The sequence below is a fragment of the Charadrius vociferus genome, unplaced genomic scaffold, assembly GCF_000708025.1.
Source record: "Charadrius vociferus isolate BGI_N301 unplaced genomic scaffold, ASM70802v2 scaffold325, whole genome shotgun sequence".
Classification (NCBI taxonomy): domain Eukaryota; kingdom Metazoa; phylum Chordata; class Aves; order Charadriiformes; family Charadriidae; genus Charadrius; species Charadrius vociferus.
The window spans coordinates 3,778,954-3,791,798 of record NW_009648526.1 but is presented as its reverse complement, the minus strand read 5'-3'; the positions used below and the strand labels follow the sequence as shown (position 1 = coordinate 3,791,798).

Below are 12,845 nucleotides of genomic sequence, written 5' to 3'. Positions count from 1 at the left end.
GTTACTGCTCTTCAGCTGATAAACTGAGCAGAAAAGGTGCAGTTTTCTTGTGAAGACATGTTATGGTGACTGAACAGAAGATGATCTATAAAAGGCTAAGCATACAACAGATCAGACATCTAATTTTAAATTAAAACCTTCATCTCAGGATGTGATGGCTGCTTTTTGCTTTAGATTCTTCATTTATGCTTAAGCCTGTACAAGACAGAGTTACTTTTTCCACATTGGAATCTGGTTAACAGTAAAGACACAAGTGTATGTATTTTATTTTTTTTTTAACAAGTGAGGATAAAGGCATCATAAATCCTTCTTTTTTTTTTTCTTTTTTTTTTTTGGTAGTCAAAAAAGTCATCAGTTGAAAGAATGTCTTTCTGGGGAGAAGAAGTAGTAGTAAGCACTGCAAAAATTACTGTGAAGCCTGTTTAAGATTCAGGCCAAACTTCTAGGTCAAATCCAGAAAGATCTAGAAGGACAAGTTAAGTGGTGTATCATATTAACTTTCAGGTTTCTAGTGTCTCCAGACAAATTCAGAATCCTGTAAAGTCCCATATGCTCTGTGGCAAATGTGTGGAGGGAGTTATGGTCTGACTAACGATGAGTGAGCTGGAGAGCTACATACCACAACTTAGTAAGAAGCAGTAACTGAAAAGAAAACTATTTCTCCCTTTTCTCTCTGCTATTTGAGCTTCCACCTACTTGGATTTTAATCCTCTCCTAAACATAAGAGTTTATGATATTTGGATTTAATCCTCTCCTAAACTTAAGTCTTTATGATCACTCATTCGAATAGTTAAGATGGACCACCTTCTATCTTTTATAACAAAGTCTGGAAGAAGTGACATTTCTGGCATTGCCTACCTGTTATTTTGTAATAGCCAGTTCAGATATGTGTATGAGATGGTGGTGCAATACCCTGTCATTCTGAAGGGACTCACAGCCACTTCACATCTCCCACCGAAGAGCGCTCAGAGGAACTGCACGCAGGCAGCCCAGGGAGAAATCCTCAGCTTCCCTTCTGAAATGGTGCCGCTGTTCCAAAAGGAAAGCAGGACCAGAGAGGGGGGCAAAAGAAAGCGGACAATGAGAAGCGGTATACTCATTAAAAACAGCGATCAAACAAAAAACACACTCTTATTTGCTACATATCATACTTCAGAGAATCAGATTGTAGTTAGTAGTTAAGCAAAATCTTTAGATACGGCCTCTACAAAGTTTGGTGCTGACATTAAAATACCAATTGTACAAATGATTGTGAAGACTGAAAACGCCATCAAGCAGAGCCGATCCACTACGGAGGCTGCAAACTTCCATTCGTTGCAAATGGCTTCCTCTTCATCCTGGTCTCTGAATCGGTTTGCTATGTACCTGACCTCTTCCAAGATCTTAGCCAAATCTGGGTCACCTTCAGAGGGGTGGCCGCTGTGCAGCAGGTTTTCTTCATCTGTTGGTGAGCAGGTCATCCTCCCACAGATCACCCCTGAATCAGTGGTAGGTGTGCAGTGAACCCCTTCCAGCCCCCTAAACCCAATGTATAGCATATTCCCATTGCTGGATTGCTGTCCACTCACAGTGTTCATCTCCACACTTGATAGGCTACATCGACGCTGTTTATGTTGACAGGCAGGACGCACTTTATCTTCCCCTGGTCTTTTCATCCTCAGAAACCAAGCACACCAGTTGAGAAGGATGATTCTTGTCTGAAAGAAAAATGTTGAGAATAAGCATCTCTTCACACAGCCCTTGTCTTTGGGCGCTATTGGTATTTTGCAGCCCGGGTGACTGGCTGGACCATGGCCTTTGCTTAATCTGCCCAGGAGTTCTAGAAAACGGTGCCAGAGTTTTCCAGCTGATTAATTTGCTAATCACTGAGGCTGCTTATTCTAGCAGTGCTGTTGATCGCCTCAGGCTGACTATCACTATTGGGAGCCCCCCCTGCTCCGATGGGAGTCTCCATAGTGTTGATTTTTCCTTACACTTGAACAGGGATGTGGCAGCCTTTTCCAACTTTACTAGAAACCATGAATTAAAAAACCAAAACCACTTACTGAAGAAGAGTTACTTTTTAATAGTCTTAATAGCACTGCTTTAGATTGTAGTCAATAAGTTAGAGTTCTGTCACTCACATTTGTGTTCTAATATTAAATTCATGTGACATTACTGTCTGGAGGGGGCTACTAAAATAGATGCTAGACTGGACTGGATCACCAAGCTTTACAATGGTTTGGCTCTGTTCTCACGTTGCTTTCATGATTGCAGATTTTAGAAAACAGATCTGGAAAGAGCACGGAGAAAAGATGGAAAAACTACTTTGATTTAAAAAAAAAAAAAAAAGACCAAAAAACCACCGCAAAACCTTTGTAAATTTAATCAGTGTGTATCATTTTACCGTTTCCCACATTGCTTTAATCCAGCCTTACAGAAAGTGCAGGCAAGCCAGAGACTGTTCCAGTTCAGATGCAAGCTTCTGTAATCTATTTCAATCAGATTTTAAGAGCTCATTCCAGTGTTTCTTTCCCAGAGCACTAATGAAATATTATTGTCTCATATAATATTCAAATCTTACCCTGTATTTAATATTAATTTAGCCCATTTATTCTCACTGTGGATTGCCACTCAGAGTAGATATTATATCCAGGCAAACATCCCAAGCAGAGGCAGATCTTGCCCTGTTACTCTGTTTTCTCTATCAAGCTTCACCAAGAAGGACAATACTCCATTAACTGAGGGCCTGATCCAAAATCCACCAGTATCCAAATAACGATGGACTTCAGCTTCTCAACACAAAAGCTCACTCCTCAATCTCAAGTACTCTGTTTTCTGAGGATGTTTGGCTCAGTACTAAACATTTGTCCCCTTTAGGTCATCAAACATGAGTCTAAAGATATATACCTTTTATTCTCTTCATTGAAATTTATTTTAAAGTCACTACCCCAGAAAAGGCCAGGGAATATCTCATTATCTCTTGTCTGCAGGGCACTGCTGTATGCGCATTCTTTTTGACTAGTAAGGGTAATAATAACTCATTGTTCTAGAGAGGAAAAAAGAGAAAGGTCTTTCCATCTGCAGTAATGCCTGATGCTGCTATGAGCTGGGTGAAATCGGAAAGAGTGGACAGTTAGCTGATGATGCTCATCAGTACTTAGTAATCCAATATCAGTGTCACCTTCTCTGTAAAAACAACCACTTATAGAAGTACATTATAAAGAAAGTCATACGGGCTCAGAAAAAGACTTTAAGTTTTCTTTGTGCTTTACAGGTGTTCTTGGCCAGAGATGTAAAGATGAGGATTTTCAGAGCAAGTTTCACTTTCACTTTAACAGCCACCTTTAACAAGTGCTTTTTAGGCTATTGATGTTTCTGTATGCACAGCAGCTAAATATGTAGCAGCTGCACGGTTGCACCTTGAGGGTAGTGTATTTCATGCATTTATAATCTCCACCAGCCCCTTACTCTTTCCTTCTACCTGGGTCGCTTCTGACATCTGCAACTTATTTGAAAATCACCTTCATTTGTACATTTAGGTTTTAGCAAAATCCTGAGTTGCTTCTAGCTGTTGTGGAAGAGATTCTGAATATAGAAGTAAGCTGAGGTATATTCATTCTCTCGCATACGCACGCTCTGCAAGAAGCCAACCACACAAAAGGTATCTGGACATCTCATTTTTGGTGAAACTGCTTTTCATACAGAAATGTTTAGGAAGGACTTATATGTTTTCAACAGTAAGAAGTAACCGTGGGTCACTAGCTACTCTGTCACATCCCTGATCTGGACATCTATGCAATGGATAATGAATGAAAAAATCAAACCTTACCCATTTAGGCATTTTTCCCCCATCTGGATCATGATGATGGTATTGCAGAACAATAACAGTGACAACAACGGAAAGACCAACAATAATCATAGTACTGGCAAAATACTGAGCTGAAAAATAAACAGATAATTACAGCAATACACTTCGGCTGATACTGGTTCTTAGCTACTATAAGGGATGTTTATATGCATGGTTTATATACATACTATATACATAGCATTAAGTTCTTTTTCCAGTGCAGTGAAACACATGCTGCTTTAGGTACTTGTGAAAGGTTTCTCAAAAGCAGAAAGAGCAGTTGTTATTTTGAGAGGACAGCCAGCCTTTAGTAATTGTCTTTGTGGTAATGAGCACCTGCCTTTTCTAGGCAACCTTGACAAAAATTGTACTCTAATTTTCTTTCACCAGTATTGTAAAGACTGGCTACTACTTCTTTTGAAAAGTTTCTGTTTGAGCAATTACAATGGGAAGATTTAATCATGTTTAGCTCTGTATTCCTAATGTCTGGCCAATTGTGTCAAAACTGCAACCTCTTCTGTAGAAAACTGACTCCCTTATGCTTTCCCAAAATACACACAGCTTCTCTATTTTGTTCAGAGCTGAGAGCACAGAAGTTGTATAGGGGATCGCACCCATCAGAGCATCTCATCGTTGGCAACGTTTTTCTAATTCAGTAGGCCATTGTCCAGGTGGTAATTTGCCTTACTGCTGGCCTTCATGCAAAGTCACTGCACCTCAGTTCACAAAAAACCCAAGTGAATAAAAGCTGGCGTTAGCTTACCGATTAAGGGCACGGAATCAGATGTTGCTGGCATAATTTCAGCCACAAGTAACATGAAGACAGTGAGAGACAATAAAACTGTTATACCTGAAAGATAAACATGAAGTATGAAATTAGATCAGTAGCTTGCAGTTACACAGCAGTAAGAAGCAGAAAATGGATCTGAAGGAGCGCTCTTTGCAAGATGCGTTCCCACTGTTTCCCTCACACCAGCGCGCCAGTGGTACTCATATCCTTTCTTGTACTACCTTAAGTTCAGGGTAGTGGTGCTGCCAAACTGGTACCAATGCCTGCACAGACCTGTGTATTTTTAGATCCTTGTAACTGTTCAGCTTTTATCACCATTTGCTAATTAGCTGAGGTAAATCAAAGTAATTCTTGCTGCTTGTTTGCTTTAGAAACATGGTGTGATTTTGAGTATTTGAGCATATGACACTTGATTAATTAGCGTGGAAGCTACAGGTGCTGTAATGCATAATATTCCTGAACAACAGATTTGCTGTCTTGGACAGACTTTGATATCTTTTGATATTAGCTGTTGGGTTCTGCCCGGGGCTATGCCCAAGTAGTCTTGCCTGTTGATTTTTGGAGTTTGACTTCTGTTGCTTCCCATCTTTCTGGAACAAGGCTTAACTCTTCTCAGGACTAGTCTTAAGGAGTCATTGTCAGGTGGAAAAGGATTTAGGAACAAAGACCTAATATTAGAATAGAGGGAGGGAATTCTCTATTAGGGAGGCTACTAGTCAATTAAACCATATTCTGGAGAAGCGTCAATTTTGTTTCTGCCTTTTAACAGCTATGTTCACTATGTAGAAACCAGTGCATTTGCAGTTTTGTATGGGGCAAAAAGTTTCGCTACATATTTAACCTCCATCTTAAGGATCAAGTACTTAAAGTCATCAGATTTGTTTCCCAAACCAATACTTTAGTTAAAATTTGCTGTGAAAATTAGAATAGGAGCAGTTAGAATCAACCTTTCTGAGAAGGCATCTCAGGCTCTTAACACAATTCACTATTAAAAGGAAATATTAAGAATTCCATGGTAAAGTGTTCCAACGCAGCTTTGTAAACTTAAGCTTTACTCAGTGAATGTGGGATTTTTCTTCAGCGAATAAATGTCAAAAAAGGAAACCCTTCTTCCTAAGGAAGGTAGGCAGGAATTGTCACGCTTCTGCTTGGTTGGCTGGAATTTCTCCGTTTCACAACTTCAGTGTACCCTAAGCTGAGAGCAAGGGTGAAACATCACATAGCTTCAGCTCCAAACAGTAAAAATAGCACCTGAGCCAGAAGGGGGCACACAAGCTATTCCTCCTTGCCTACTGAGACTGTTAAAAAACTTTAAACTCAACAACTTTTGGTTTGGTCTTATTTACAATATCCTATGAAGGATTTACCTAGTGAGATCTTTTCTCCCGAGTCTGCTGGAAGCAGAAAAACTAACAAAGCAAGTGCCGATATCAGTACACACGGAATAAGAAGATTGAGTCCATAATAGAGAGTCCTACGTCTCATAGTTACTGTGAATGTTACATCTGGGTAGGGTTCTTTACAACATTCATAAAAACTCTCAGTTCTCTTCCCAGGAACTCCTGTGTAGGAGGGAAGAGGAAGAAAAACACAAATTAATGTGAATAAACTGTGTATTATGTAGTGATTATTTTAAAAAAGGATAAATGAAGCTTTCTAAGTTTTACTGCAGGTAAAACTACTTCTTTAAGCTTAATTCCCATTTAAGTAATTTTTGTAAGATAATAAAGGAAAATCAGATAAAAGATGCTTACTGAATTCAAGCAGCAATTTTGTCATCTACTTTTTTATGTTGATCTTCATCTTACATCTGTTCTCAGAGTTTCAAATGCCACTAGCTAGGTCATTTACTAATTTAATTTCTATTCTCATTTCCCAATTGTTATTCCATCTATTTCGGCAGTGGAGACAAGGCTGCAAGTTCACAGTGTAAATAAGAAATTGAGAGCTTACCTACTAAATCCCACTCTCCATTTGAAATATAGCCAGATATATCTGCTTCTTGCATTTGTAAGTCCAAGGACCAGCCTCCGTACGTCCAGGATCCAAACTTCAGGTTACACTTCTGGACATCAAATGGAAACCAGCGCACATCTATGTAGCATGAGCTTTTAAATATGCCTAGATTGAATTTTAAACAAGAACACTTAATTTAAATGTTTGTTCCACATAATTTCATGTCCATTTTGTAACCAGACCTTGTTCTACACTGCGTCCTGTGTTTTTTTTGGTTTTTATTTTACTTGTAAACCACATTTAATCTCGGTTATGTCTTGACATGTAAATAGCAAAGTCAGTCATAGAAAAGGGAAAGAACCTCACCATTAATATATTGGTGTTATAAACTATTTTTTGAACTACACTTCCATTTTGGCACACAGTGGGACAGTTACTTAGAGGAGAGCTCAGATTTCTAGATACTGTATTTCAGAAAGAAATGAAGCAGAATGTGCAATCTGTTTCTCCTATTTCTTTTACTGAATAAAATAAGAAATCCTGAAAGGTTATTTACTGTCTTATTAGATTTACATGATCTTGATTTATGCAGGAAAGCTAGCTGCTTATTCTTCACTTGTTGAGTCAGACCCTGTCACTTAGCAGCTTTGAGAATTGAATTGAAAGCCCCCCACTAAATGGAACATCTTAAATCAAAAGAACACAGGCAAACCCCTGAAATCCTCTGGGGATCTTAGATGGAAAAACTAATTTGTCTGGAAAGCATTTGGCTCTATTGCTGTAGTTTCTAAAATTCAGATTCCAGGAAGAGTTAATTTTAAGAATTATGCTAAGTGAGTTTGGGAGCAGAAGCAGTACTCCACTGCTATGCATCCAGACAGTCAGTGATATATTTCCGATATCAAATGAATATCAAGCACAGACTACTTTCCTTTCAGACTAAAAATTGTTTTGACGATGCATCCAGTGAATCATTGCAAATAGAAAATACATCCAAGATGTTAGTAAGCATCTTATTGTAAAGTTAACGTATTAATAGAAGAAACAGCTAAATTAATGAATTTTTTATTAAGAGGCATTACCATGGCTTTAATAAGCAATATCTTTTGCTATTATTATATTAGTTTATACTTCCACGCTTCTGAAATAGTGCATTACGATAGCAGAATTTACATAATTGCAATAAAAAAAATGTATTTTGTATGGTGGTTTTAATACAAGAGTGTTAACCATGTAATTCATCATGCATCTAGGCTTAAATCTATCAGATTATGCTAGTTAGATAAATAAAATATCAGAGAAATTATGTCAAATTTAAAGCCATACCCATATATAAGTAGTCCATGTTATCAAAATTTATGACATGAAAACAGCCTACCTGGTGGCAGATATTGGCAATGTCCTGAAGAATTTACTAAAACATTAGTGTGAAATGTAGCATCAAATCTTTCATCGGCACTAGAATAGGGAAGAAACAAAACGGGTTATATGTTCTTTGAACGGCTGAAGAATATCTGAGACAGATCTGTTCTTCGTAAAAGGATTATTTCTCCCCAAAAACTTGACAACTTTTCTTCTATCACTAGTTTTCTGTGGCCTCAGAGTAACTGGCCTGATACTGTTGGATTTTTTCCTGGTTACCAACTGTAAGTGAAGGTGAGCCATCTCCTTCTCACTGCTCACCTCTCCCACTACATTCATTACAGTGCCATGGCTCTATTGATCTCTATTTGGACAGTAAGCACTTTTTAAAAACTTCTCAAGCAACTGTACAAGGAAATCTGTTCTCTTGCTGTCTACATTAACAGCAGCTAATGAATACAGAGGAGATGGATACTGCAGTGTCTCATCCTACCCCTTGGCATGGGTGAGCGGTATTACTACGTGTCATATATTAGACTGTCTAATGCAGCTCCAGCCTTCATTATCTACTTCAGGACCCACAAACTGGGTTCAGCAAAAAAAAAGAAACCCTATTAGAGGTGTCAGCGTAGTGGTGCTGGCCAGGACTGCCCTGGTGTGCTGTTCTTACAAGTCTCTAGAAAAGAATCATAGTGTTACTTGGAGGGTGCTTCAAATGATGAATTGGCAGCTACTGCCAAGGAAGATCTCAACTACACCTGACACGATGACCTAGGAATTTACTAGGCATTAAAATTTTAAGAACTTGTAGGTGGGAAGCAACCTATTTTCATATAGTTAGATGATGAACTAGAGTCTTTCCTCTGAAAAGTTTAGTAAGCTTGCTGACTTAAATCACTCTATGAAAGATGTTTAGATTACTTAGCACTGCAATGAATATATATTCGTATAGCATTGTGCCCTATTTCACAGTTCCCATTTACTACTGCAGGTTTTTGTGGCAAGGTATTAGATTCTGATTTATATGTACTTTAAAGTTGGGGACCTAGGTGTTCAAGAAACTGTCATAGTTATTGCAGTTGGTGCCTCGACTAAATTGCACAGAGTGTACTGGGAAGGTGCTGGCAGTGAATGATCTTTGCATCTCAAAAGTATTTCAGGAACTGCTGTGTTGAGTTCATGTCCAATGGCTCTTTGCCCTGGTTACAGACACAGGCTCCTTTCTCGGGCTCTCAGTTGTGCAGGGGGTAAGCAAAATGAGACGCAGGCTACTGGACTTTGTTGTATTGGTTGTAGTGTCCCAACAGTCACCCTGTGGGGACGGGTTGGCACACGAGGCACATGCAGAGCAGGCGCTCTGGGGCAGGGCAGAGGAGATTGCCTGAGCCTCGGGGTTTGGCTTCTTGCTGCAGTCTGTGCTTTTGTTGATCTGAAAACCTGTCTTGTCTCTTGAGTGGTTTGAAGACGACAAGTCTGATGTCTCTGTGCCTATTAGTGGTTTACTATCTCGTAATTTTCTAATCACCTTCTGAAACATGTCAGAAAAATACAGGAAGAATCTGAGATGAGGAGAAAATAAAATGTTAGTAATTGTAGCAGAAAATAAAGTATAATAAATGGTATATCTTCCTAGCAGGAAAAACCATACTGAAATATTCTTTTTTAAAAAGATGACTTTAACATTTGATCTATTCTGATGCAAATTTTGTATCTCTGCAGCTAAAACAAAGCAATCATTATTTTAGTCATTTTTAGTTTGCATTTTATTTTCCCCTATATATTTTGAGAAATTACATTTAAAAAATATCTGGACTGGTCTGTGAAACATGCAGACAAGAAAAAACTAAGTCCAAATAATTACTTGCCCATCTGGAGTTGCAGTTTTTCCTGTGGTGAGCAGAAGGCTCACTGTGTTGAAAATCTTTGCCACTATTTAATTTGAACTCTGAAGACAAGTAGAAAAGTCTAAATACTGTGTATGTAACATCAATGGTTCCTAGCACTTTGAGGGGAAAAGGTAATTCTAAGGCAACTGAACTCATCCAGGCCGCCCCCCTTCAGCTTCACAGCTTGTGGCTGCATCCTCTGAATTCGTGTTGCAGCTTCTCGTCCGGTTGGAGCCCTAATTGTTCTCCTTCCTCGTCCTGGCTGCCTGTTCTCGTGACATTTGTAAGAAACCAGTGCTGCTAAGATCTCTACTGATCGTACTGCTAAATTTGGCAGAGATGGATTCAGAGGATATCGGGGAAAGGGGCAGCAAGAGAGATCATACACACACAGATATATTCACACAGGTGTGTGTGCACACACGTGCATATGTCTCGTTTCCTTAGAAAACTGGACTTAAAGTCCTGCAATAGGTTGCTATATTAGACATAGACAAGTAATTGCTTTGACTTGAAATTAATAGGGCTACACGATGACATTCAAACAAGTAGTCAAATTTAGGATGTAAAAACATCCATGCCACACAAACTACTTCTACAGTGGAAAGTAATGACTAGAAATAAAATTCTTATCCTCCTAGGCTGGATTCTCTTCTCTTCCCCTCGAGCGGAGGGCAGTTAAGCACCAGACGGTTGCTTCTGAGACCTTGCTGCTGTTTCTGGTAATTGGCAAAAATAAAAGTTTCAAAAGACATAAGCGATCAAGGAACCTAGGTTTCAGTGCCCTGTGACTTTGCCTTTCGTAAGACACATTCTTAAAAGAATATCAGAGGTACTCAGACTCAAATACGAAATTATTTTTTCTGAAAAGGGAGCATATATGCTTTTCTCCACTGTGCTTCTAATTGTTTTTTGAAATGCACTGCTTCAATTGGGAACGCACCAAGTAGCTAAGCCTTTGCTTGATGAGACTTGGTGCTCAAATGTAATGATAGAAAACCATTTCTGCTACGTTTCTTCTTCAGGGTAGAACCACTTGAAAGCAGATATTGACTGCAGTATGTTGAGATGACAAGCTGTACCTAGCAGATCTAATCCCACTGGAACCTATCTGGAGAATCTCAGGTTTATAACACTGGAGACATGAAACTGTTAAAATGAGACATAACTACCAGAATTTTTGTTATTCCAAGAAGTACTGAACTGTGGCCATTTGGACAATAAGTCTAGTAAAACGAACAAAAGGGAAGAGAGCCATAGATGATACTAATGCAGTCAATTCTGGGATTTGTACATAGGCCAAGATTTTCTTCCCTCAGAAAACTACAGATGAGCTGGCCCTGCTCTCTTCACAGTAGACTGGTTGTAAAATTTAATACAGCTGCCACAAGTTGCTCTGTACTGGGCTGCAGCAAGATGCACAAGGACTCAAGACATAGTGAAACATGCATTCGTTAAAAAGAAAAATGAATTTATAGTTCATTAATTTCTTTGTAATTGCAGATGCATGTCCCCAGTGAAGTGTATAGGAATTGAAAGCATCTATCTCAAAATACCATGTCCAATATAAGAAAACATCATAACATTCCCAATGCAATTTCATACAGGAGTAAGAATTTGTTTTAAATAGCTTTGTGCTCTGATTAAACTCTGAATGAGATTTTGGATTAAATATGTGTTCAAAATAGAAACACTGTAGAATAATTACTTCATGACTGTGCCGTAGTTAACAATCCCCAGATTCAAAAACCTATATTGACAGAGAGTTTTAGGTCATTAAGTTACCCTTGTCATTCTATAATGCGCTTCAGCAACAGTTAGCATGTATGTATTGGTATTACTAATTTCTAAAAAAAAATCCCCTTTCATTTTGGATAGCCTTACTTAAATATTGAAGCATCAGTCCTCAGATACACTTAAAGTCTCTCTCAGGTATGTGATATGTGTGAGGAAGAAAATGTCATAATTAATTCTTTTGGAAACCTTTAAACTGCTGGTGTAGAGTACCAATTTTATGGCATAAGCAGTGTGTTATTCAGCAGAAGAGAAATGAATGTGTGATTTGTTTGACTCTCCCAAGAACGCTGTCATTTACGGAATCAAGGTAGTGAGGAATGAATGCTTAAGAAAACAAGGGTGCGTTGAAAAATACATAAGCAAGAGTAATATTGCAGAAATACCTGTCCAGGTTGCATGCCGCTCCATTTTGTGTACAGAGCATTTGAAAGGTTTTTTAGGCTGGTGTGTGAACAACTGAAGCACCATTTGCCATGCTTAAACCAGAAACAAGAAGTAATCTTGACAGGCAGTCACACAAAGTATGGTGAACTCTAGTGGGGATCACCTCAAATCATTTAGTATTAATTGTACCTCTGAGAGAAGCACTGCAGCAGGCTGTAAGCAAAGCGGGTATGTAGGGCCTGGAGAGAAGTACTGAGTGGGTGACAAATGCTGTCACTGTCTGCTGTTATTACATCATTACAATTCAACAACACCTGTGACAGTGACATTGCTCATAAAGGTGATCATCAAATGGCAAAAGGGAGCATAACTGCAGCTGACATATTGGGTACAGCTATTCTCTAGGTCTTGTTGCAACAAAAAGCAGCTCCTGAAGTGGGGAGGGGGAATCGGGTTGATAAACACAACAGGTTTGTCTTCTTAGTAGACATATGGCAGAGAAACAGAGGGAAAAAGCCATCAGGAGGACAAAAGGCTCATGTCATCTGCATGGGCAAAAAAAATAACAATGCACCCTGGCTACCACAAAAGAGCTGGTGCATTGTGTACACAGCAGATGTAAGGTCCTTCCAGTACCTGGGGAACAGAACCCAGACCCACATCCACAGCAAAAGGCAAGTTGTTAAAGAGCAGACAGCTCTCAGTGCTTTCTCTTTTTAAACTAAATAAATTCTGCAATGGGAACTACCATGTAATGGTGCAGCCAAAGAATCTCTCAATGTCAGCCAAAGGTTCTGCAGTGGATTGATGGCAATCTGTCTGTCCCTGAAATAAGCCCAAC

General features: G+C 39.0%; 1 protein-coding gene across 1 annotated transcript in view; it reads right to left on the bottom strand.

Annotated features, from left to right (window-relative positions):
* Positions 1-798: 798 nt before the first annotated feature.
* Positions 799-12,845, bottom strand: part of CHRFAM7A (CHRNA7 (cholinergic receptor, nicotinic, alpha 7, exons 5-10) and FAM7A (family with sequence similarity 7A, exons A-E) fusion) — a 39,176-nt gene continuing 27,129 nt past the window's right edge. The window contains exons 4-9 of the mRNA XM_009885749.1: positions 7,954-8,033; positions 6,573-6,740; positions 5,987-6,181; positions 4,593-4,679; positions 3,812-3,921; positions 799-1,697 (exon numbers count right to left, since the gene is read on the bottom strand). Coding sequence (XP_009884051.1) covers positions 1,179-1,697; positions 3,812-3,921; positions 4,593-4,679; positions 5,987-6,181; positions 6,573-6,740; positions 7,954-8,033 — 1,159 coding nt within the window. The 3' untranslated portion in view covers positions 799-1,178. The remainder of the gene's footprint in view (positions 1,698-3,811; positions 3,922-4,592; positions 4,680-5,986; positions 6,182-6,572; positions 6,741-7,953; positions 8,034-12,845) is intronic.